This window comes from Armigeres subalbatus, chromosome 3 (assembly GCF_024139115.2).
Source record: "Armigeres subalbatus isolate Guangzhou_Male chromosome 3, GZ_Asu_2, whole genome shotgun sequence".
In the NCBI taxonomy this organism is placed as follows: Eukaryota; Metazoa; Arthropoda; class Insecta; order Diptera; family Culicidae; genus Armigeres; species Armigeres subalbatus.
Genome location: NC_085141.1, coordinates 414,736,210 through 414,761,999, shown reverse-complemented (window position 1 = coordinate 414,761,999; position 25,790 = coordinate 414,736,210). Strand labels below are relative to the sequence as shown.

At 44.8% G+C, this 25,790-nt stretch overlaps 1 protein-coding gene across 1 annotated transcript; it reads right to left on the bottom strand.

The window, feature by feature from the left end:
- Positions 1-11,982: 11,982 nt before the first annotated feature.
- On the bottom strand, positions 11,983-24,520 carry LOC134224241 (uncharacterized). Its single transcript, XM_062703563.1, has 2 exons — positions 23,686-24,520; positions 11,983-12,396 (listed from the first exon to the last, which is right to left on the bottom strand). The coding sequence occupies exons 1-2, from the start codon at positions 23,811-23,813 to the stop codon at positions 12,120-12,122; spliced, it is 405 nt and encodes a 134-aa protein (XP_062559547.1). The 5' UTR covers positions 23,814-24,520; the 3' UTR covers positions 11,983-12,119.
- Positions 24,521-25,790: the final 1,270 nt, after the last annotated feature.

The following is a 25,790-nucleotide window of genomic DNA, read 5'->3' as shown; positions in this document are numbered from 1 at the left end:
CCGGAATTCCTCCGGAAGTTCCTCTTGGAATTCCTCCGGAAGTTCCTCCCGGAATTCCTCCGGAAGTTCCTCCCGAAATTCCTCCGGAAGTTCCTCCCGAAATTCCTCCGGAAGTTCCTCCCGAAATTCCTCCGGAAGTTCCTCCCGGAATTCCTCCGGAAGTTCCTCCCGGAATTCCTCCGGAAGTTCCTCCCGGAAGTCCTCCGGAAGTTCCTCCCGGAAGTCCTCCGGAAGTTCCTCCCGGAAGTCCTCCGGAAGTTCCTCCCGGAAGTCCTCCGGAAGTTCCTCCCGGAATTCCTCCGGAAGTTCCTCCCGGAATTCCTCCGGAAGTTCCTCCCGGAATTCCTCCGGAAGTTCCTCCCGGAACTCCTCCGGAAGTTCCTCCCGGAATTCCTCCGGAAGGTCCTCCCGGAACTCCTCGGAAGTTTCTCCTGAATTCCTCCGGAAGTTCCTCCCGGAACTCCTCCGGAAGTTCCTCCCGGAACTCCTCCGGAAGTTCCTCCCGGAACTCCTCCGGAAGTTCCTCCCGGAACTCCTCCGGAAGTTCCTCCCGGAACTCCTCCGGAAGTTCCTCCCGGAACTCCTCCGGAAGTTCCTCCCGGAACTCCTCCGGAAGTTCCTCCCGGAACTCCTCCGGAAGTTCCTCCCGGAACTCCTCCGGAAGTTCCTCCCGGAATTCCTCCGGAAGTTCCTCCCGGAATTCCTCCGGAAGTTCCTCCCGGAATTCCTCCGGAAGTTCCTCCCGGAATTCCTCCGGAAGTTCCCCCGGAATTCCCCCGGAATTCCTCCGGAAGTTCCCCCGGAATTCCTCCGAAAGCTCCTCCCGGAATTCCTCCGGAAGTTCCTCCCGGAATTCCTCCGGAAGTTCCTCCCGGAATTCCTCCGGAAGTTCCTCCCGGAATTCCTCCGGAAGTTCCTCCCTGAATTCCTCCGGAAGTTCCTCCCTGAATTCCTCCGGAAGTTCCTCCCTGAATTCCTCCGGAAGTTCCTCCCTGAATTCCTCCGGAAGTTCCTCTGGGAGTTCCTCCGGAAGTTCCTCTGGGAATTCCTCCGGAAGTTCCTCTGGGAATTCCTCCGGAAGTTCCTCTGGGAATTCCTCCGGAAGTTCCTCCGGGAATTCCTCCGGAAGTTCCTCCTGAATTCCTCCGAAGTTCCTCCGGAATTCCTCCGGAAGTTCCTCCTGGAATTCCTCCGGAAGTTCCTCCCGGAATTCCTCCGGAAGTTCGTCCCGGAATTCCTCCAAAAGTTCCTCCCAAAATTCCTCCGGTAGTTCCTCCCGGAATACCTCCGGAAGTTCCTCCTGAATTCCTCCGGAAGTTCCTCCGGAATTCCTCCGGAAGTTCCTCCCGGAATTCCTCCGAAGTTCCTCCTGAATTCCTCCGGAAGTTCCTCCTGAATTCCTCCGAAGTTCCTCCGGAATTCCTCCGGAAGTTCCTCCCGGAATTCCTCCGAAAGTTCCTCCCGGAATTTCTACGGAAGCTTCTCCTGCAATTCCTCCAGAAGTTTCTCCCGGAGTTCCTCCGGCAGTTCCTCCTGAACTCCTCCGGAAGATCCTCCTGTGACTCCTCCGGAAGTTCCTCCCCGAATTCCTCCGGAAGTTCCTCCCGGAATTCCTCCGGAAGTTCCTCCCGGAATTCCTCCGGAAGTTCCTCCCGGAATTCCTCCGGAAGTTCCTCCCGGAATTCCTCCGGAAGTTCCTCCCGGAATTCCTCCGGAAGTTCCTCCCGGAACTCCTCCGGAAGTTCCTCCCGGAACTCCTCCGGAAGTTCCTCCAGGAACTCCTCCGGAAGTTCCTCCAGGAACTCCTCCGGAAGTTCCTCCAGGAACTCCTCCGGAAGTTCCTCCCGGAACTCCTCCGGAAGTTCCTCCCGGAACTCCTCCGGAAGTTCCTCCCGGAACTCCTCCGGAAGTTCCTCCCGGAACTCCTCCGGAAGTTCCTCCCGGAACTCCTCCGGAAGTTCCTCCCGGAACTCCTCCGGAAGTTCCTCCAGGAACTCCTCCGGAAGTTCCTCCAGGAACTCCTCCGGAAGTTCCTCCCCGAACTCCTCCGGAAGTTCCTCCCGGAACTCCTCCGGAAGTTCCTCCCGGAACTCCTCCGGAAGTTCCTCCAGGAACTCCTCCGGAAGTTCCTCCCGGAATTCCTCCGGAAGTTCCTCCCGGAGTTCCTCCGGAAGTTCCTCCCGGAAATCCTCCAGAAGTTCCTCCCGGAAATCCTCCGGAAGTTCCTCCCGGAATTCCTCCGGAAGTTCCTCCCAGAACTCCTCCGGAAGTTCCTCCCAGAACTCCTTTGGAAGTTCCTCCCAGAACCCCTCCGGAAGTTCCTCCCAGAACCCCTTCGGAAGTTCCTCCAGGAATTCCTCCGGAAGTTCTTCCCGGAATTCCTCCGGAAGTTCCTCCCGGAATTCCTCCGGAAGTTCCTCCCGGAATTCCTCCGAAGTTCCTCCCGGAACTCCTCCGGAAGTTCCTCCGGAACTCCTCCGGAAGTTCCTCCTGAACTCCTCCGGAAGTTCCTCCAGGAACTCCTCCGGAAGTTCCTCCCAGAATTCCGCCGAAAATTCCTCCTGGAATTCTTCCGAAGTTCCTCCCTGAATTCCTCCGGAAGTTCCTCCTGAACTCCTCCGGAAGTTCCTCCCGGCATGCCTCCGGAAGTTCCTCCCGGTATTTCTCCGAAAGTTCCTCCCGGTATTCCTCCGAAAGTTCCTACCGGTATTCCTCCGGAAGTTCCACCTGAATTCCTCCGGAAGTTCCTCCCTGAATTCCTCCGGAAGTTCCTCCAGGAATTCCTCCGGAAGTTCCTCCCGGAATTCCTCCGGAAGTTCCTCCCGGAATTCCTCCGGAAGTTCCTCCCGGAATTCCTCCGGAAGTTCCTCCCGGAATTCCTCCGGAAGTTCCTCCCGGAATTCCTCCGGAAGTTCCTCCCGGAATTCCTCCAGAAGCTCCTCCGGAAGTTCCTCCAGTAGCTCCTCCGGAAGTTCCTCCAGGAGCTCCTCCGGAAGTTCCTCCAGGAGCTCCTCCGGAAGTTCCTCCAGGAGCTCCTCCGGAAGTTCCTCCAGGAGCTCCTCCGGAAGTTCCTCCAGGAGCTCCTCCGGAAGTTCCTCCAGGAGCTCCTCCGGAAGTTCCTCCAGGAGCTCCTCCGGAATTCCTCCAGGAGCTCCTCCGGAATTCCTCCAGGAGCTCCTCCGGAAGTTCCTCCAGGAGCTCCTCCGGAAGTTCCTCCAGGAGCTCCTCCGGAAGTTCCTCCAGGAGCTCCTCCGGAATTCCTCCAGGAGCTCCTCCGGAAGTTCCTCCAGGAGCTCCTCCGGAATTCCTCCAGGAGCTCCTCCGGAAGTTCCTCGAGGAATTCCTCTGGAACTTCCTCCTGCAATTCCTTCGGAAGCTCTTCCACTGCACGGAAAGTTCTCTTTCTCTTTCGTTTTTCATTTTTTTTTTGCAGCAAGAAAGAGACAAAGCAGTCCGTGCAATTTTTGACGGGAATGGTTATTTTGTAAACAAACGACTACTTCGCATATTTTTTTCAAAATAGACATAAGTATTTGTCATAACTCTTTCGAGCACTTACGTAAATGAAGTAATTCTAGACACATTTAAATAAGGATATTTAATTTGAAATTAAAAAAAAAAACACCTTAATAAAGATTTAATAGAAAAAAAAGGATATGGATATAAATTAGATTATTTGCATATTTCAATCAGCATTATCGCTCTACTTTACCAAAATATCATGATATTCAAATCATATTTTCGATGGCATGTTTTCTTTTGACAAATCGGGGGCTACTTTGGACATTTTAAAACAAGAATTATTACGTTAATTACTACCCAATTGCCACCATCACCATTTGAGTGTCTTGCTGATATTTGGATGGCAACTTTTTATTACAAATTTGGTATTTTTATCTTTTAACTTTTTTAGAAAATCAAAAATCCAAAGTAGCCCCCCGAATCAAAAGAAGCCCCACACGACGGTACCAATCAGGGACCTGGCTGGCATATTTTTAACACTCCATTTCTACCCATCTCAGTTGTAAACAAAGTTTATTTATCTCTGCTGCACTTTTCCATACCAATTGCATCACTATTACAAACAAGCGATACAGTCAATAATTTTCAAAACAGCAGCGTGTTGGAGTCTTCAGCAGCTTTGAAGTCATAATTTCCAGTTTCAGGAACACACAATGTTTCATTTCCGTTCCACTGACATCGCACCTTGCAACTGACTTCTTAGAGGATCGAGGGTTGTGTGTGCTGCATACTTATAAGAAATTTTACAAAATATGTTCTATCTCCGAATCAAAATTTTAAGTATCAGTCATCAAATTTTACCAACAAATTTTATTTTCCAGATCTGAATTATATAATCCGTTATATAAAAGGCTAACCAAAATCGGAAAACGGTATATAGTAGAATCTAAAGACGATTTATTTTTAGAGACCTTCCTCATAGGTAAGATGCGCGAGCAAACCAAGACCACACAGCAAATAATTTTGAAAATTCAACGACGTGTAAAATTGCAGCTTATCTCATCAAACGAATTAGCATTCGATATTAAATTGCATTTTATTTAATTTTACAAGCAAACACCGTTTACATTTATTTCGATTTAAAAGAATAGTGAGATCGATTGAATGTTACGTTTATTTACATGCTCCAAATATGTGCATGAAAATACATTTAAAATCACAACATATTTTTATCTGTGCACGCTGAAGGTGGCTGGGTTCGATTCTCGATCCGGTCTTGGAAATTTTCGGATTGGATATTACTCGATTTCTCTGGGCATAAAAGTATCATCGTGTAAGTCGCATGATATACGAATGCAAAAAATGGTACGACTTAGAAACCTCGCAGTCAACAACTGTGGAGTTGCTAAGCTGCGGGGCGGCAATGTCTTAGTGGGGGATGTAATGCCAATAAGATTGTATTTAATTTTTGTATTTTTTAACTTTTGAGAATGTTAACATCGCCTTGAAAATTGTTAAAACAGTATAACTCAAAAGCAGTTTGCCTGTCATGCTAAGTGAATCAAACGATTTAGAAAGCGCCTTAGCCCAAACAGAATTAAACGAAAATGGCTGGAAAAATTCAATAACTTCCATTCGAGCGAACGCATCATCATTTTTGGCCAACGGTTGCTTATAGGATGCTCACCCAGCCACGTGTGTTGTTTCTGATGCACCGGGTTTAGGTCCTTCGGAAGGTCGGCGGTCGTCGTCTAACATGTTTGATTAGGCTTCCAGGGGTTATTGTCTCCGCTCTGTTGGTCTGAGTGGAAAGAGCCTGAAGCTGCTGCTTTTGTCAGCCACAGCACATGTTGGAAAGGAAAAAGACGACTGAAAGATTTTGTTATTATTAAAAACAAATTTCAAGATTTAATTTGGCAGAAAACAATGTTCTTGTTTGCTCACCAGGTCTTTCGGCGGAGGTGGATTGGCTCGAGAAAGCTTAAGTGATCCTCTAATTGCCAGGGAAGGTGTGTTTACTTTGCTGTTATGTTTGTTCAAACTTCGATTCGGGTGGGATGAGTGTAAAAGGATTATGTTTCATATGCCGGTGTGCGCAAACCAGCAGGACCTTACAGTGTTGAAAAATTAGGAAAAGGAAAAAACTCACATGCCGATTTTTGTTTTGAAACGATGAAGTATTCGACCAAAATATTGGTATTGAATTCACGATTTGCAATGCATTCAACGCTGTTCTCATAAATATGATGATAATCATCTGAACCACGTTCGCTTGTTTGGGTGTTCCATTTCCCATTTGCTATTCTTCAGAGGAGAATGATGCAGAAATTCACATTCAATGCCGCGTGTTCGCATGTGTAGCTCGATGCATCCATCCAGCCATCCAGCGAACCAAATGCACTTGTTCTTTTGTCAGAAATCAGAATCAGTTATAGGGGTACCATCGAACAGCATCGGAACGGAGCAGCACATCGAGTAATAATAATCAAGGGGAACCCATTCTCGTGGTGGAGTACGTGTTTCCATTCGTTCCACATTCCGTATCGCACACGTTTCCGAAACGAAGGAAGCGCAACTGGCGAGGCAGTCGTCAGTCAATCATTCTGCCAGGTGAAACGTGAAGAAATCAGACTTCAGACACTGCACACGGGATGGGAAAAGCGCTAGGATGGATGCAATCTGTGGGTAGTCTTCGCTGCTGCCGGCTGGTAGTTGTACTTAGCGAACAAATTGTCAGCAGTGCATGATGGAAAAGGTGACTGAAAGAGCATTGGCATACATAAACTTTTTCTTTTTATAAATAATAGTTTAATAAATATAGTTCAACGAATTGCACAACTTGAAGTTTGGGTGACATGATATTTATCGCATAGCAAAAAATTATTTCATAGAGCAACATAAATTAAGCTGCGATTGAAAGTGACGCTTACACCAATCATGCCACTATGAAAATCAAGTCTAACGATGACGACGCCGACGACGACGATGATGATGTTCATGAAGATGGAAGGAAATATGCTTTCAAAGCCATTGCTATGTGATTACGGGTGATGGTTGTGCGATGGAAATCGGATGGGTGGAGTTCGAGGAGTTGCACTTTTATGGAGGAGATCAATTTCCTGGGTGCACTTGATGAGTGAGCGTCAGAGGAAGCGTGAAATTAAAACTAATTGAAGGATTTCAAGGTTGGTGTTGAGTTCTACTTACGCGGCGTGCGAAGATTCGCCATCATTGAAAACAATATCGGTTAGAAAGGGGCTTCAATGTAGCAAGATTGATTGTGCTGCACAAGAAGCTGAAGTGGTTTGCAAATGCAACTGTATTTTAGTTTGCGAAGTAGTGCGAAGGAACACAACTGCAAAAAATGTTTTCCAATGATGATTTTCAAATTAGTAATGATAGAAACAAAAAATTTCACTAATTCTTATTTTTCAATTATCTTACATGGCAGCCCGATCTACAATCCACACAATGTCGAAGGATTTAAGGCTTTTTGCTGGCTATATCACGAGTAATTCATTGTAACTTGATAAATGCATTTCGACCATCCGACATTCCAGACACTTGGGACGGCCTCATTGAATTCGAAATTTGTATCTGTCAAGTTACAAACTTGACTGCAACTGGTAAAATTGATCGGAATTTAAGCAAACATGGTTATATGTGACACATGAATTAATTTATACATACGATTAATAATTTAAAAGACCAGGGTACTAGGTAAAAAAGCGACCAATGGTGGCGGAAACGAACTGCGGTCCCGGTCCCCACACACAATATATATATTTATTCATTCATTGCCAACACCAATATATGACATGAAACATATTCGTTGAATATTATGGGTTTTCACCATGACTAATTGAAATATGATGTCAATATCAATTGGTCGTTATTTCATTCTACGATTTTCACCCTTCTTAGAAGATTGTTCGATCGGATCACCTTGGCCATTATAATTGACCGACTGGGCCCCATCAAGGTAAGAGGGGCCAATTTATGAGTCCACATTCGTTTCGATTCGCTTGTCAATTTTCGAACACGAATAAATGGATGGCGAAATAACTCATGCTCAGGGCAGATTTATCCCACTGTTTGCTACACTCAATTGAGACATGCTTTACGATTGTTATTTGATTGGAAAATGATGGCAATGGGCAAAAGGAGGAACATGCGTGCCATTCCCGAAACCACTTGAAAATCACGTACGTTCGCCACATTATTGCACGGCAGCTGCAGCCCCCCTCCACTATTGGTGGTACTTCAAATGGCGTGATTAAACTAATCCACCGATCGCAGGAACGCGAAGTGGTGCCTCAGCAGTTCCTTATTCGGCGCTTTTGTTAGGACTTTGTGGAGCGAGCACCACTTACGGGTGTTCGTTTCACCTGTTTCCTTTGAGAGCTTGAATGGCTTTGTGAGTGAGACATTTATTGGTTTCCATTTTAGGATCGTTGATAGCGATTGAGATAGCGCAATGCATGTCAAATCGATTGTTATGAGAAATTTAGGAATTTGATTTCTGTTATTAATTCTACAATCCATTTATCTGATTGGCTTATATAGCTTATATCACCAATGCCGTGTTGAAGGAACGGCAAGTCTTAAAAATGTTACAATTTGTTCGTTCCATCTTACCTGTCTTGTCCATCTTCGTTCCATCTTGAAAGAGTGCGCTCCGTTCCAAGTTTTCTATTTAGAACCTGACAACCCATCGTCCACAATGCTCTCGACTCTGGAGTCCGGCCGACGATGAAACGGCCAGTCGTAGCTGTTGTTGATGACAAAGCAAATTCAATCTCCGTTGCTCAGCCAAACCAAGTAGAAGCATAAAGTCCCGCGGGATTCTCTGGCAATAACAGCATCACCGTCAACCACCCGCCAACTGGTTATTTTGTGGTGTATTGAACATCGTTAGATTAAATTTGAACCGGATTCATGTGAAAACGACGTGATTTCTGAAATCAAAAAAAAAAAATTCCGATGATTGATTCAATTAAAATTGAATGAATACTTTCTTCAAGATGAATACACAGCTAGGTGTTCCAATCTGTCAAATTCGCGATTCAGCCATCTTGGATTTTAGTATGGGAGAGCCAGCCGGTTTGTTTTTGTTTTGCACCGAAAATGAATTTTTCACCCCCGCCTTCTTCTCGTCCATAAATTGGGCAGATTGAAACACCTAGCTGTGTATTCCAGGGGTCTGCGAAGCGGCCATGTTTCTGATGCTAGCATCAAAATCATCGATTAATTTAATACTAAGGCGTAATCATAATCGTTGAAACCTGCCATTGAAAATGTATTTTGAATATCATGATATTTTGGAGAAGTAGAGCGCTTGGTGCCGATTGAAATATGAAAATTTATTAAATACATCAATATTCTTGTTGAAATACACCTCGCATGCATACTTTCGCACAATTACAATGATGAAAAATAATTACGTCTATTTGGAAAAAATCACTTCGGAATAGTGGTTTGTTTACAAAATAGAATTGTCAGTGGGAAACCCAATTTCAATAGAACAATGGGAAACTCAAAGATGTTGGCTATTGTCAAACGTAGTGGGTAGGATTGGGGTTGCCAGATACCTGGTGTATTCATCTTGACTTTCTTATTCTGTATGGCTTATGTTCACCTGTATTTCTGGGTCGGATGCTTACTTTGCAAATCAGTAAATAACAAATTGTAGGTAATTTTCATAGGTTTCAAATTTCAATCCGATAGAAGACTTATGTCGTCTTCAATTGACATCTTTTGTGTTATTATATTCTTCTTCTTCAATGGCCGGCTTTTCAACTTAATATTCTATTAACATTTCCCCAGTTATTAGTTGAATGTTTTCTAAACCCGTCATTGCATGAGTACCTATGCATCTTGTGTGGCAAGTACAAAGGGCACACTATGCACAGGGAGTCGAAAATGTTTCCAAACCGGAAAACATCTTAGACTGACCGACCGAGAAACGAGCTCCGGATGGGCAAACCTACGCCATTGCACGCTAGGCTAACTGGAGACCAGAATCATATACGATGCATAACATGTTGACTAGGTCACGCCACGATCTCAACTCCGGGAGATGATTACGAACTAGTCGGCATAACCAGAATTCTGACTTCTGACGCCATCGTTGGTTCTTTGATCCGCGTTACCAAATTAAATCCGATTCACCGGATTTGGGACCCACCTGCTGCAGGATGCCGTGGACTTCAAAATTTCAAACTTATGCTGACTGTTTGAAGCCTCAAATGTAAACAAATGGAAGAGCTTACTGTATCAGTTTTTTGACGTAGGACTTACGTCTTTCTTTACTATACTGGGTTTCATTTAGATTTTGGGAAATCGAGAGCGTTACGCTGGAAGGGAAGATTTTGAACGTTACTAGCGCCTTTATCTTTCGATGGATTTTTAAGATTTATATATCAATCGACTCGGGCACTCTCCACCATTTTGCCTATTTCATTAAAACTTAAGAATATTAACGATAATCTATTGAAAATTTCAATTCTTGTCAAAGCCAGTTAAAATTTCATATGTAACCAATCCCGTGCATTCCTTACACGGACATCAGAATGCGGTATGTCACGGGCCATAGGGTCTACTGCAAGATTTTCTTTGTGTATAAAAGAAGCAGTGCTTGTCGTGTGCAAGCCATTGCAATTTGTGACAGCGCCGCGTACTGACGTGCTTTTTGCTCGCGCATTTTTCGTTTCGTTCGTTCGTTCGCTGTGTTCACCTACAGCGACAGCATGCAATCACCAGCGGTAGAACTGCCAGAGGGTTTTCCTCTTCACTTCTCAGTTCTCACTTCACTTTTTTCTCTTTTCCCTTCTCACTACTCAATTTGCACTTTTAATTTTTTACTTCTCACTTCGCACTTTTCGATTCCCACTTCCCACTTTTCGCTTCTCCTTTCTCACTTTTCACTTCTATCTTTGAATCCACTTCTCACTTGTCACTTCACTTCTCATTTTTTTAAATTTTATTTTCTTACCTTTTACTTCTCACTTCTCGAACTTTTAACTTCTGACCTCTCCCTTTTCACTTCTCTTTTCTCAATTCTTACTTCTTACTTCACACTCGAATACAGAGAGAGTTACAGAGAGTTCACTGTATTGTTTATTCTCTTGATGAACTCCGTTTTTCGAGCTGTTCCAAAAAAAATATCCAACCACTGGTTTCTTCGGACGATATTTTGGTCATTACAACTATATTTCGCTAGCGTATAATCGTACAGATTTCACGTTAGAGTTCAAAATTTGCATTTTAGTGCGATCACTTATCTGCTTGTTTTTCCAGATATTTCTTAAACTCACAAAGGCAGCCCTTGCTTTCTTGATCCGTGCACCTACATATGACGATGTTTGTACCACTGTCTAACGTCATTTAGCTACCAAGATATTGGAATCATTCAACATTCTCTACTTATTGCCAACAAAACTGGAATGGGTCGCCGTGTTAACATCCAACGATTTGTTGTTTTGATTAATAAACCAATTCGAAGTCTTTTAGGTGCTCCCAAGGGGCAACTAACTCTAAACTTTCGACAGTATTCAAAAATACTAATAAATACTAGCGAAGAACTATGTCGTATCTACGGTAAATTGATCGAAGAGCCCTGGTTGGGAAAGCATGAATCACAACGCCACCCAGTCGATACAGACCACCCAGTTTTAGGCAACACATGATTTCAGTCTCCTTTAAATTCTTAAACAAGATCACTGAACAACTATTTCTATTACCATTACTTTTTGAACAACCTTTGGGGCCCTATACGGGGGAGAACTGTGGTTTATCAACTAACTGACAAATGCCATAACAACCGAACTAGCAACCGTTTCATTGTTTGACGAAAATCGTGGATACTAGAAATATCATGAAATACTATTGCGATCAAGATTGCGATACAATGAGTGATATTTCGCAAAGTTTAGAGTTACTTGCCCCTTGGGGGCCCAATGGTTTTAGACTGCCATAGTAGTCCGCCTTGTAGTTCATGGTCAATCACATTTACAAGAATCTCGACGATTACGGTGAGGAACAGTAGCGGTGATAGAATAGGGGAAGGACGGTCAATATGCGCCCCCTTAGGCAAATCTTCGAATTCAACGATTATAACAAACGAAAGTATGTACTTCAATGTGTAGGGATAATGGGCCATTACCTTCTATTGGCACTGGTTCCGGTTAATTTTTGGGTTTCGGTTGGTGGGGTTTTGGTTTCCTTGGATGGTTTGGGGTTCCTTCTTCGGTTTTCTCGCCTTTGCCAAATGATCCGAACGCACTTTTACACTGCCAAAACTACATTTATTTTCTCACAATACGCAACATTTATTAATTTACATTACACTACACATTTTTGACATTTAACACTTAACATTTATTGCATTTTACAGACTAGACATTTAAAGTTTGGCTATTCGGTATGGCGATCCTTATACAACTAATTAATGATGGTGGATTTCTCGGGTGATGGGTTCATGCTGCTGTATCATCCCTTCGCCAGTTACGTAGCCAGTGATCGACCTCAAAAAGGGGTAGGGAACTTGTTGGTGCGTTCCTCAACATTCTCCCCCGCCCTGAAATTTGTAGAATTTCTGAAAAGAAAGAAAAGAACCTCTCGGAACACGGGTGGACGACATGGCAACGCAATGTAACTCAACTTTGGTTCTCTTCGTCTGGCGGTTGATTAGCTGGTGGTAGTAGGCATACTTTCTCCACAGGACGCTTTAGGTATCCAGTGGCGGTTTTGACGGACACCACCCTAACGACTCCATCGCTGCCAGGATGTACTTCCATTATGCGCCCAAGTTTCCATTGGGCCGGAGGGGAATTTTCGTCCTTCAGGACCACGAGTTTTCCAACGGTGATCTCAACTGGTGGTTTCCAACGCTTTGTCCGGCTCTGTAGTAGCGACAAGTACTCCGTTCTCCACCTACGCCAAAATACCTGTACACTTTGTTGAATCAACTGAAATTGGGTCAGTCGGTTCGTTGGGAGGTGTAGAAGATCCGGATCTGGTAGCTTGCGGAGCGATGTTCCAATTAAAAAATGGCCAGGTGTAAGTGGTTCGAAGTCATTCGGATCGTCTGACATCTCCGTAATAGGCCTGGAATTCAGACAAGCCTCCACCTGTACCAGAAGAGTGTTGAAGTCCTCGATCGTCGCAGGGTTATCACCGATAACTTTCAGGATGTGGATTTTTGCTGATCGCACTGCTGCCTCCCATAGGCCTCCAAAATGGGGAGCAGCAGGGGGGTTGAAGTGCCATTGTATGCCGTCCTGAGCACTGTCTTGGCTGACCCTGTCCTGGTGATGCTTACTGCGAAGTAGATCGAACAACTGCTGCAATTGATTTCTTGCCCCAACGAAATTTGTGCCATTGTCTGAATACACCTCAGAACAATAGCCTCTTCTTCCAATGAACCTTCGGAATGCCTGGATGAAACTATTGGTCGAAAGGTCGGATACTAATTCCACGTGAACCGCTTTTGTGCACATGCAGACGAAGAGTGCAACATATCCTTTCACTGCGGGTCTCCGGGGTCCTGGGCGGATATGGACGGGGCCGAAATAATCGACGCCGGTCTTGGAAAATGGCCTTGCGACTGTGACTCTTGCCGCAGGCAGCTCTCCCATGAATTGCTGCACCGCGGTTGGCTTTACTCGAAAGCAGCGTTGGCAATTATGGACAACATTCCTTGCCACACTGCGCCCCCCTAGAGGCCAGTACTTCTGCCAGATTGTTGCCAATAGCAATTGAGGCCGCTGGTGATAGTGTTGGATTAGCATTCTGGTGAACAGATGACGAGCAGGTAAGACCATGGGGTTTTGGCGTTATCTGACTCCTGTGAGTGACCCAATCTTCCAACGACTCGGATTATATTGTCCCTTGACAGCTTCGGATTGAACCATCGTAGTGATGCGCTCTTTGGTATCGGTTTCTTCAGAGAAAGAGATTTCTATTCGCTCGAAAATTCTTCCTGCTGAAGTTTGCGTATAATAGTGATTTCGGCACCATCTAACTCCGTCACCGTTAGAAAACCACTCGGATTCGGATCATCCTTCAGCAGTATTCGAATCAGACGCTGTCAGATTGCCGTTCGCCTCAGCACACATGTGTACGACGGGAACCTGAAAAGGTGCCAGCCCACAAAACCTTCGAGCTTCTCATAAGCACAATGTGCTGTTGAACGAAACTCTGCTTCAACATCTTGTCCAACGGGAGTTGCTGATAAACTTGGCCATTCTTCTCTCATCTTCTTGAGCCATGGTGGGCCTTCCCACCATAGTGTGCAGGTATGGATTTGATCGGGTCCAATACCTCGGGATATTAGGTCCGCCGGATTGTCCACTCCGGCAACATGGTTCCATGAATATTTTTCGGTTATTCGTTGGATCTTGGCTACACGATTGCCAACGAATGTTGTCCACATTGAAGGATTTTCTTAATCCATTGGAGAGCGCAAGTTGAGTCGGACCAAAGAACGCCTCCATTGGAACCTGGATCGACTCTAGGATTTTCTCTGCCAACTGCGCGGAAAGCAATGCTCCGCATAGCTCCAGCCGGGGAATTGATTGGCGCCTCAACGGTGCCACCTTGGATTTTGATGTCAATAAAGCAGCCCAAACTTCTCCTTTGTGATTCTCGCTCCGGATGTACGCACATGTTCCATATGCACGCTCTGAGGCATCCGAGAAGATATGCAAATGAACCTTCGCTGATTCTGGTAAAACAACGCAACGTTGAATGATCAACTCGTTCAGTCGGGGTAGCTGATGGTGAAAAGCCTGCCATTCTGCCAGCAGCTTCGGGGGTAAAGGCTGATCCCAGCCTAATCGGTTTCCTTCCTCATCTTCTTGCGTCCAAAGTAATTGCATGAACAGCTTCGCTCGCAAGATGACCGCTCCGATCAAACCAAGTGGATCGAATAATGAGGCTATTATCGAGAGTACCTTCCGTTTTGACAGATCATCGTCAAAACTTGGAATACAGACCTTAAAGCGGAATTTGATACGATCGGTTCCTGGTAACCAAACCAAACCTAGGGTTTTCACGGATGGGTCGGGGTCTAGCGATACTTCTTCGGTATTGGCGATCGCTAGATTTTCCTTGGGAATACCTTCCAACACTTTTGGACAATTCGATGCCCATTTCCTTAACGAAAATCCACCTTTGGATAGCATCGAATCGAGTTGGGATCTAAGCTCCACAGCTTCATCTTCGGTGTTCGTACCAGTCAGGACGTCATCCATATACACGTCCTTCTTGACAGCCCTTGCCGCCATTGGGAATTGGAGTTGCTCATCTTCAGCTAGTTGCTGCAGCGTGCGCGTAGCTAGATAGGGAGCAGGTTTGGTACCGTAAGTAACGGTGGTTAGTTCATACCATTGGATATCGGATTGTTCATCTGTCCGCCACAAGATGGTTTGGAGAGGAATGTCGTCTTGACAGATGAGAATTTGGCGGAACATTTTCTCAACATCGGCAACCAACATAATGCGAACCATACGACAACGTAGGATGATTGCTCGTAGATCGTCCTGGATTACTGGCCCTACCAGCAAGGCATCGTTGAGAGACGTTCCTGAACGTGTTTTGGATGATGCATCGAATACAACTCTAACCTTAGTCGTTGTGCTGTCCTGTTTGACAACTGGATGGTGTGGAAGGAAACACCTTTGGAGGGAACCCTCTTTCCCTGTATCGACCACCTTGCGCATGTGCCCGAGTTGTTCGTACTCCATCATGAACTGCTTGTACTGTTCGTGTAGCTCTAGATCCCTATCCAGTCTACGTTCCAACCATAAAAGTCGTCGAAGCGCAATGTCCCTTGACTCGCCCAATTCGACTAATTTGTCATGGTTCCTTGGATACGACACGGTGTACCGTCCATTTTCGGATCTCCGCACGGTTCGTTTGAAATGCTCCTCGCATCTCTCCTCTTCTGGTGAATAGTTGTTGCTGCCAATTCTTCGCAGCTCCAAAACCGATTGATCAGTTCCTCGAAACCGGTAGCCATTGCTGTGTAGCAGGATTTTTGGACTACAGCACCGGCATCGCATTTTTGGACTACACCAGAAACAATACAGCCAAAAACAGACCCATTCAACGTCGGAAGCCCATTCCCCAACGATGTCTTTATGGATTTGATGAGATCGAAGAAATGTTGGATACCAATCACCAGATCGACAGCAGCTGATTCGAAGAAGGATGGATCTGCCAGTTCTACACCTTCGGGTATTTTCCAATCTGCACGTCGGACACTTGTAGTTGGAAGATTCGACGTAACGGTCGGAAGAATGAGAAACTCCATGCTCTGCGAGAATGGTGAAACTCGCGACTTGATTTTGGCTTCGACGCGATGTCGCACCTTCATATTAGACTGTCCGATTCCCACAACGTCGATGTTCGAGCGCTTTCGCTTAATCTTCATTTTCTGACAGAGGCGCTCTGCCATGAAATTACATTCAGATCCTGAATCTAGGAGCGCCCGAGTTGGAAAAGCTACTCCTTCATCGTCCTCCACTAGAACGATGGCGGTGGCCAGCAATACTGGAGCTGAGTGGTTGATCGCCATATTGGAAGACACTGTTGTATCGACTGTGTTGGAATTAGTCTCACTGGAAAACTGTGCACTACTGGTGCTTGGTCGATCAGCAGAGGCACCTCTTCTTCTAGAGGTATTTTCGGAATGGAAACACACTAGTGTATGATGCTTTCCCTTGCAGCTACGGCAGACATATTTCGACGTGCACTCGTTGGCCTGGTGACCACGTCGGAAACAATTTCTGCACAGCGAATGGCTCCGTAGCAGTTTATCTCGAGATGACACAGACATCCTCTGAAACGCTGGGCATTAGAAGAGCAGGTGAGATTCTGAACAAGCTAAGCAGCGTAATCCAGTGTTGTAAACTGCATTGTGACTCGATCGGGTGAGCGATGGTTTTCGATAAGGCATCTTCGGCGTTTCTCTATTCTCGGAAGGTTTCAACGGAAGGAAGAATCTTGATTCTGGTCTGCAGAAAGTCGATCAAATCCTTCACCTTATCCTGCTCCTTTGTAGCAGAATTCTCCTCCCAACAGCGCCTTGTGGTTGGGTCCAATCGGGAGCACATGATTTCCACCAACAGCAAGTCCTTGTAATCTGCTGGCTGGACGATTTGATCCAAAGTTTGGATTACACGTTCGAACTTCTCCAGCAACGATTGAAGTTCGGATGCAGACTCCTTCCCGAGAGACGGTAATTTGAATAGGGTTTGCACCTGACGTCTTTTCAGCAACTTGCTGTCGTTGTACCGGTTCATAAGTGTCTTCCAGGCTACTTGGTAGTTGATATTTGTGATGGCTAGTGGATCTATCAACGACTTGGCTTCCCCCGCCAAGCAGCCCTTCAGATAATGGAACTTTTCGACATCAGGTAAGTCCGCTTTCAGGTGAATCAACGAAGTGTACAGGTCACGAAAACTTAGTCATTCGTCGATGTTTCCATCGAAGGTTTGCAGCTTGATCTGCGGTAGACGCACGTGTTCCGCCACATCATGCATCCCAGCGCCCTGTGCTCGATCGGAAGTGGCCTGTCTAGGTTGCTCAAGCTGCTTCAGTCGATCCAAAATCCTCGCCTTGTAATCGTAATAGCGGTTACCATACTCTGCACGCTCCTTGCTACAGCTTTCATCTCCATCGGGATAATCATCATGGGTCTCGATTGCATTCAGCGCCTCGTTGATGTTTTCCCAGAGCCCGTCAAAGTTTTCCATTCGAACAGTCAGTTGATTCGCTGTGGTTTCTGCATTGATTTGATCAACGAAAGTACAGATTTCGTTGAAGAGACACTGATGAGACTTCGCCTTGGTTAACAGAATTTTCATCGACGGCAGCTTAGGCATGGTTACGAATTTCACTTGCACCACAGACACAAAGAAATAAAGACTTCGGTGTAATAACTGCGATTCGTCCTAGCTTCGACAGGACATAAACTGTAGAGTTTTTATTTACCTTCGGAAACAATTCGGTGCGCTGCTCTACAGCTATGCCGAATGAATGCTGATGTCAATCAAATCGTCCTCAATTAACGTTTAGTATCGGTTGACTAATCCAATTTCAACTCATTCCGTGCCAATAGTTCGAACGAGCCAGACGTGTGTGCTGTGTCTCATCGCGGATTGTGTTCGGTAGTGCGAGTGCTATTGTGTGGTGCGTATCCTACCTACGGATCCAAGGCGATCACTGTCGGCGAGTGGAAGTAGCTGCTTCTGGCGACGCCAGTGAAGCAGGCTATTGTTACTGCTGCTACCTACAGCAGCAGCCGCAGATAAGTGGCAAAGATTGTTGAATAGTTTGAATTAGTTTTTTTATTAGTTTTTTTTTCTAATTAGTCAATAGTTATTAGTTCTTAGCTTGTAATAACTATACTTCCAACACCTTGCGAGGTGATAATGGAGGCGGAGACTGCGGAGGGCAGTGGACCTCCCAAAGATGGTGGTCGCACACGGTTCTACCATGCATCTTCTCCTGGGCCTTGGGTTGTTTACTTTCGGCAGAAAGTGAAAAGCCTAGATTTTCTCGGCATTAAGCGAGATTTGACGCGTCGTTTTCCGAAAACTGATTTCCATCAGGTAAATCGGAACAAACTACGCATAACCGCACCTACATACAAGGATGCAAACGAAATCGCTAAAGACAAGGCCTACAATGTTGAATATTTGGTTTATGTCCCCTCGCGGGAGGTCGAAATCGAAGGTGTGATCAACGCAGCGAGCCTGACTTGCAAGGATGTACTTGCGGGAAAAGGCCGCTTAAAGAATGCAATGGAGTCTACTGTGGATATTCTGGATTGCAAGGAGTTGCATTCAGCTACCATGGTAGATGGTAAAAGAGTGTATTCTAAGTCAGGTTCGCTTCGGGTGACGTTCGCCGGTTCGATTCTCCCAAAATATGTAGATATTGAAAATATGTTATTTCCGGTGCGTCTTTTGTGCCGAGGGTGTTCAATTGTACCAACTGCAAACAGTTTGGGCACACTGCCGAGTTTTGCGACAACAAGCCCCGTTGTGGCAAATGTTTTGAAAAGCATAGGAGGAGTCCTGTCAACAACAAGCTACAAAGTGCGCTTATTGTGGCATGGATCCTCCCCATGGTTCTAAGAATGCCCAGTGTACAAAAGCGCACCCAAAAAGTGAAGCGCTCGTTGGTACAGCGCTCCAAGCAGTCGTATGCGGAAATGGTTAAGTCGCAAGACACATCCGCCACAACCACCGCCACGGCTGTTATTTCAGCTGCCGTTCGAGTAAGTGATTACTACGATTCTATTGCCACTGATGAATTGGACTCCGACGTAGCTGATATGGATGATTCTTCGAGGTACACGTGCCCGAAAAGAGGAAGCAACCGTCTTCCCCGGGATCGCGCCGTAGGAGAACAAAAGGCATCCAGAAAAGCGTGCCAAAAGCTGAAGGTAATGGGGGATTATTTAAAATCCCGAAGCAATCTGTCTTCACTGCTCCTTTGGATCATAGTTGTAGCAAGACATTCCCGCCATTGCCTAAAACCGATGTTTCCAAGAAACATCCGGTTAGGAGAATCAATGAAAGGAAAAATGCAATTCGCACTTCCAGAAAAAATATTCCGTCCAAGCGAGGATTGATCTCCTTTAAGGACCTCGTGGACCGTTTTTTGAATTTGTTCAATATTCCGAATTCATTGAGGCCACTCATTGACCTCTTTATTCCAACAGTAGAAAGTTATCTGAAGCAATTGACTGTTTCATGGCCTTCTTGCAGGAATTGTATCTTTCGATGGATAATACGGCCATGCAAGATACAATCACTGTACTGCAGTGGAACTGTCATAGTCTGAAAAATAAATTAGACGTGTTCAAGTTTTTGATTCGCAATTCCGATTGCGATATATTTGCACTCTGTGAAACATGGCTTTCTTCTGAAGATGAAATCAACTTCCACGATTTTAATATTATTCGCCAAGATCGGGATGATCATTATGGTGGCGTTCTTTTGGGGATCAAAAAGTGCTACTCCTTCTACAGAATTCCCATTCCGACTGTTAATGGCCTAGAGATCGTCGCTTGCCAAATAAATGTAAAGAATAAAGATCTTTGCATAGCTTCAGTGTACATTCCTCCAAATGCCTCTATTAATCGTCGACATTTTTGGAGCGCAGTCTCTCTCCTATCATCTCCAGTATTGATATTGGGTGATATGAACGCACATGGTATTGGATGGGGCGAAACGTATGACGATTATAGAGCGCCTATTTTCTATGATTTGTGTGACGATTTCAATTTGAATATTTTGAACACTGGTGAAGTAACTCGAATAGGACCAAATGGTCAACAAAGCCGTATTGATCTGTCTTTATGTTCAAATTCACTATCATTAGATTGCACGTGGAAGGTAATTCAAGATCCCCATGGTAGTGATCATATGCCGATAGTCACCACAATTAAGAGTGGCTATCAACAATCTGAGCCAGTTAATGTTCCTTTCGATCTCACGAAGAACATTGACTGGCAAAATTTTGCATCGGCGGTAAAAATTGGTATTGAATCAACTGATACTCTTCCCCCTTTGGATGAATATCGATTCCTTACTGAGTTGATTCAAAAAAGCGCACTAGAAGCTCAGAAACGACGCGTTCCAAGTACATCTGTCATCAGAAGACCAGCCACTCCTGGATGGGATGATGAATGTACTAAGTTGTATTCTGAGAAATCTGATGCCTTCAAGGCCTTCCGTAAACACGGAAGGTCAGAGCTTTGAAGAGTATTTGAGGCTCGGAAGAAAACTCAAAAAATCTTCTCAAGGCAAAAAACGTAGCTACTGGCGACGTTTTGTCGAGGGACTATCACGAGAAACCTCAATGACAACACTTTGGAAAACGGCTCGCAACATGCGGAACCGCATTTCCACCAATGAGAGTGAAGAATACTCCAATCGATGGATTTTCGACTTCGCAAAAAAGGTCTGCCCAGATACCGTACCAGCAGAACCGCTATTTCGAGAATCAGTCACTGATCCCGGTTCATTGGGTGGACCATTCACAATGCTGGAACTTTCTATGTCTCTTCTTTCATCGAATAACTCTGCTCCGGGATGCGATAACATAAAATTCAATCTTCTGAAAAACCTCCCAGATATCGCAAAAAGACGATTACTTGACCTGTACAACTGTTTCATGGAGTACAACATTGTGCCACCTGAATGGCGACAGGTCAAAGTAATAGCTATTCAAAAACCTGGGAAACCAGCGTCTAATCACAATTCATACCGACCGATTGCCATGCTATCATGCATGAGAAAATTATTGGAGAAAATGATCCTTTCAAGAGTCGACCATTGGGTCGAAGAAAATGCATTGCTTTCAAATACTCAGTTTGGATTTAGAAAAGGGAAAGGAACAAACGATTGTCTAGCGTTGCTTTCTTCAGATATACAACTGGCCTTTGCGCACAAGGAGCAATTGGCTTCAGTATTCTTGGACATTAAGGGCGCTTTTGATTCAGTTTCCATAGAAGTACTGTCAGACAATCTGCACAGTAATGGATTACCCGTTATTTTGAATAATTTCTTGTACAATTTGTTGTCAGAAAAACAAATGAACTTCACACTCGGCACTCTGACAACTTCCAGAACTAGTTACATGGGCCTTCCGCAAGGTTCATGTTTAAGTCCCTTGCTTTATAATTTCTATGTCAAAGATATTGACAATTGTTTGGAAGGACAATGCACGCTCAGACAACTTGCAGATGATGCCGTGGTCTCTCTAAGAGGTCCATGTGCAGCTGTCTTGCAAGGACCATTGCAAAGTACCCTGGATAATCTGACTGTTTGGGCCAGACATCTAGGGATCGAGTTTTCACCGCAAAAAACTCAGTTGGTTGTGTTTACTAAGAAGCGGTATCCTGCTCAACTGAAACTCAAGCTGTTGAATGATGACATCAACCAATCTTTATCTTCTAAATACCTTGGGGTCGTGTTTGATTCCAAATGTACCTGGAAACTCCACATTGAGTATTTGATACAAAAATGCCGGAAAAGGATCAATTTTCTACGTTCTATCTCCGGAGCACCCGGAAGACCTCATCAAACTCTATAGAACGACTATTCTCTCTGTTTTAGAGTATGGCTCCTTCTGCTTCCTCTCAGCAGCTGATTGCCACCTGATCAAATTGGAACGAATTCAGTATCGTTGTTTGCGTATTGCCCTTGGCTGCATGCATTCAACGCATAACATGAGCCTGGAGGTGCTTGCTGGAGTCACTCCTTTAAAGCACCGTTACTGGGAGCTCTCGCTTAGAATACTCATTAAATGTGGAGCAAGTAACACACTTGTTCTAGATAACTTCGATAATATGCTTGAACTAACTTGTCGTTCAAGATTCCTTAGAGTCTATCTCAACTACATTTCTTCAGATCTTTGTCTTCCGTGTTATAATCCCCCTCGAGTTCACTTCACCAACGACAGTTCCTCAATTGTATACGATCTGTCCATGAAACATGCTATTCAAGGAATACCAGATCATCTTCGACAAATATCTATTCCCTCCCTTTTTTCTGAAAAATATGAACATGTCAATTGCAACAACAGATATTTCACTGATGGTTCTCGCATCAACGGATCCACTGGCTTCGGTGTTTTCAATGTAACTTCAACCACCTTCCGAAAACTTCAGGAACCGTGTTCGGTTTATGTTGCTGAGCTGGCAGCAATTAACTTCGCTTTGGGGATAATTTCCCATCAGCCCGTAGACCATTATTTCATCTTCTCGGATAGTCTTAGTTCTATCGAGGCACTCCGGTCGATGAAACCTGTTAAGCACGCATCTTACTTTCTTACAGACATAAGAGAGCAGATGCGTGCTTTGGTCGAAAGATCATTCAAGATTACCTTTGTTTGGGTCCCTTCTCACTGCTCAATCTACGGCAATGAGAAGGCAGACTCGCTGGCAAAGGTGGGCGCACAGGAAGGTGAGGTTTATGATAGACAACTCTCGAGTAACGAGTTTTTCCCATTAGTCCGTCAGAGTACTCTTCAAAGTTGGCAAAGGAATTGGACACACAATGAACTCGGACGGTGGCTATTTTCCATAGTTCTAAAAGTTTCTGGGCGAGCGTGGTTCAGAGGTGAGGACTTAAGTCGAGGCTTCATTCGCGTGATGTCGAGACTTATGTCCAATCACTATTCACTAAACGCCCCTCTGTACAGAATAAACCTTGTCGATGGATACTTATGTAGGTGCGGGGCCGGTTATGATGCCATCGATCACGTAGTTGGGTTCTGCTCGGAAAATGACGCCTCACGAGGGCGACTCTTGGGTCCCCTAGTGGCCTGAGGTAAACAACCCTTCAGGGAAATTCGAGGTGTTTTGGGGATCGTTATGCGGTCTATATGCAGGCCATTTATAGTTTCATTTGTGATTCTGACATCAAAATCTAATTTTTTTTCTTCTGTCAAAGTTTTTTTGTACTGTCTCTGTCTCTATGTTCCGTAGATCTCCGTTACTCAGGCCATCCGGAAGACGCTCCCAGTAGAACCAATCCTCGAGCACGACGACACGCCACATCGTCCCTTACGCCAAATGCCCGGATCAGCAGCCGAAATTCCTTGATTCCGAATCCTAAGCCTCGTCCATCCTTTAATATTGTAAACTAACCTCGAGTCACCACGAGTACGCTGGCACCTATCCCTCTCTTACTAACTGAAAAAAATGACATTGATTGTATATATCACAAAGAAATATGGCTCCGTAAAGTGTTATACACGCCTGAGCCTACCAAATAAACGAACTTGGAAAAAAAAAAATCCCATTTCAACTCGATTCCCAAAATTTTCGTCCAAATTTGCAATGCCAGATCGATAGTTCGAAAGGAAAACTTCAATGTAGTATCAACGGCTGAGTCCAGCTTCGGCTGGACATATACCAGTTCTCACTAACCTCACAAACAATTATTTGCTCCAAAATATCCAAAAACGGCAAAAATTAAAAAAGTTTAAACTTTTTCAAAATGTGCGTAGAGTGCGTTTTACACCGGCTACCCCTCGCACATATGTTCCACAAAATTTCGAGAGACGTCGTAGGTACATTTAGCCAGTCAGTCGTGCGCATTCATAACAGATTCGGAAACAAAACAATCGGTGTAGTGAACTGTCGATCCTTGCTTCGGCAAGAACATATACTGAGTGCAGTGCAATATAATTATTTACCTTCGAAAAAGGAATCTCGTACGGCTGCACTCTTCCGGGTAGTGGTGTTGTACGGGTGAAGTGAGTTGGTAGTGTCGATACGCTAAGCTAATGCGATTGTGCTTCGGTGATTGATGACCAGGGACCATTAATCAATTCCAGTGATGTGTCGTCGGTTCGGGATGGATGCCAGTGTAGTGTCTCGGTTGTGTGCGTCTCTACTCGATTCGCACAGGTGATGGGATCGATGTTTGTTTACGTTCGCCGGGCAAGTTGATCGTCGAATTTTCGCGTGTGAAAATGAAGATTTTTTGTAGTAGAGATCCAGAATCCTAGCTTCGGCAGGACATATTCTATTCGGGTATATTTACCTGGACCGACCAGGGCACCTTGCCCATGGGTTGGTGATGAAGAACGTCGGAATCTGGATTCTTACGGCAGTAAGTAAACAGCTGATTGATGACGACGATCGTGACGGGTTCTCACACAAGGTGGTGATGATGATCCAATTTGCGATCGGCTGCGGGCTTTGGCGATGGCGAATATTTGTATTCGAGTGGAAAGGTGAGTGGCGCAATGGTGATTTATGGCGTTTTAGTGCTTCGGATAAGTGCGATTCTCAATGGCGATGATTGAATCCTTAAAGGGCGGGTTTTTTGGCTGCCGAATGTCTCCAGACATCCGGTTCGAAGGACCAAATGTAGGGATGTTGGGCCGTTACCTTCGATTGGCACTGGTTCCGGTTGATTTTTGGGTTTCGGTTGGTGGGGTTTTGGTTTCCTTGGATGGTTTGGGGTTCCTTCTTCGGTTTTCTCGCCTTTGCCAAATGATCCGAACGCACTTTTACACTGCCAAAACTACATTTATTTTCTCACAATACGCAACATTTATTAATTTACATTACACTACACATTTTTGACATTTAACACTTAACATTTATTGCATCTTACAGACTAGACATTTAAAGTTTGGCTATTCGGTATGGCGATCCTTATACAACTAATGATGGTGGATTTCTCGGGTTATGGGTTCGTGCTGCTGTATCATCCCTTCGCCAGTTACTTGTTGGTGCGTTCCTCAACACAATGTGTTAACCACTAATTTAACTTACCATCTATAATACGGAATAAAAATTTGGACGAAAAACAAATTCGGGACCAATTTGCGATTAGGGCGTAGCTTATTTTGTAAACAAACATTGTTTTATAATTCCGTAGAATGCAATGATTTTTCTCTACAACTAATTCCCCTATCTGCCGAAGGGAAGCCTATTCTGTCGGATCCGTGCCTTGATTTTCCCAGGAGATGCTTACTTTAGCAGGAATTTGCCTTTCAATGTTTGTTTACAAAATAAGTTGCCGCCAAATCACAAATCAGTCCCGAATTATATTCCGAGAAAACGATTTTATTTTGAAGCGCTGCATTTTGGTGCAAATCAAAACCATGCGGGTTGAAACGCGCCACCCCGACACTAAACCGCGCCGGCCTAAAAATGTAAACAAACAGCAGTGAACTGACAGAAGAATCAAGTATCAATTTATGAAAAGTCGTATTCTCGTTTCCACTGCAATGAAAGCTTATGAAACGTTAATTTTTTTTTTGCTAAATTTTCGTGTAACTAGTTTATGTGTCCATACAAGATATGTTTATTCTTTAATTTATTTGGTGGGCGATTTTCTGTGCACGGTACATGTATCAGGCTTCCAAGAAGTGAGACCTTAAGGTCTACATGAGTAACCAACGATCTATAGGCCTTTGGGTCTACACGCGGAACAAAAGATTTCTTAGATTGTTGATTCTATTCGGCTCGATGCCAAGGAAAAAGTCATCGCTCTCATGAATGTCGGACGAAACTTGGTTACATCAAAGGACGATCTGCTGGGACTAGTGGTCACCGGAGTGATTATGAATGGTATTGCCGGAAAACTACTACTGGGCTTAGATTTGATGCAGCGAAGAAATGAACCGTAGGTGCCCGTAACCACATCAGCAGAGGTCGAATGGACCAGGGTTTGGCTTGAAGGATGAACTGATCATCAACAGGCATCGTGAATAAAACTGCTTCCTCTTCAATATTAAAATAGAATGCGGACTGTAAAAGTACCTATTGAAACCCACAATTAGAA

Bases quoted from the DNA above. Each gene is read 5' to 3' on its own strand.
- LOC134224241 (XM_062703563.1), bottom strand. From the start codon at position 23,813: ATGGTCCCTGGTCATCAATCACCGAAGCACAATCGCATTAGCTTAGCG. The intron at 12,397-23,685 runs GTAAATAATTAT...ATTTTGGCGTAG, and splicing joins ACGAGATTCCTTTTTCGAAG to GTGGAGAACGGAGTACTTGT.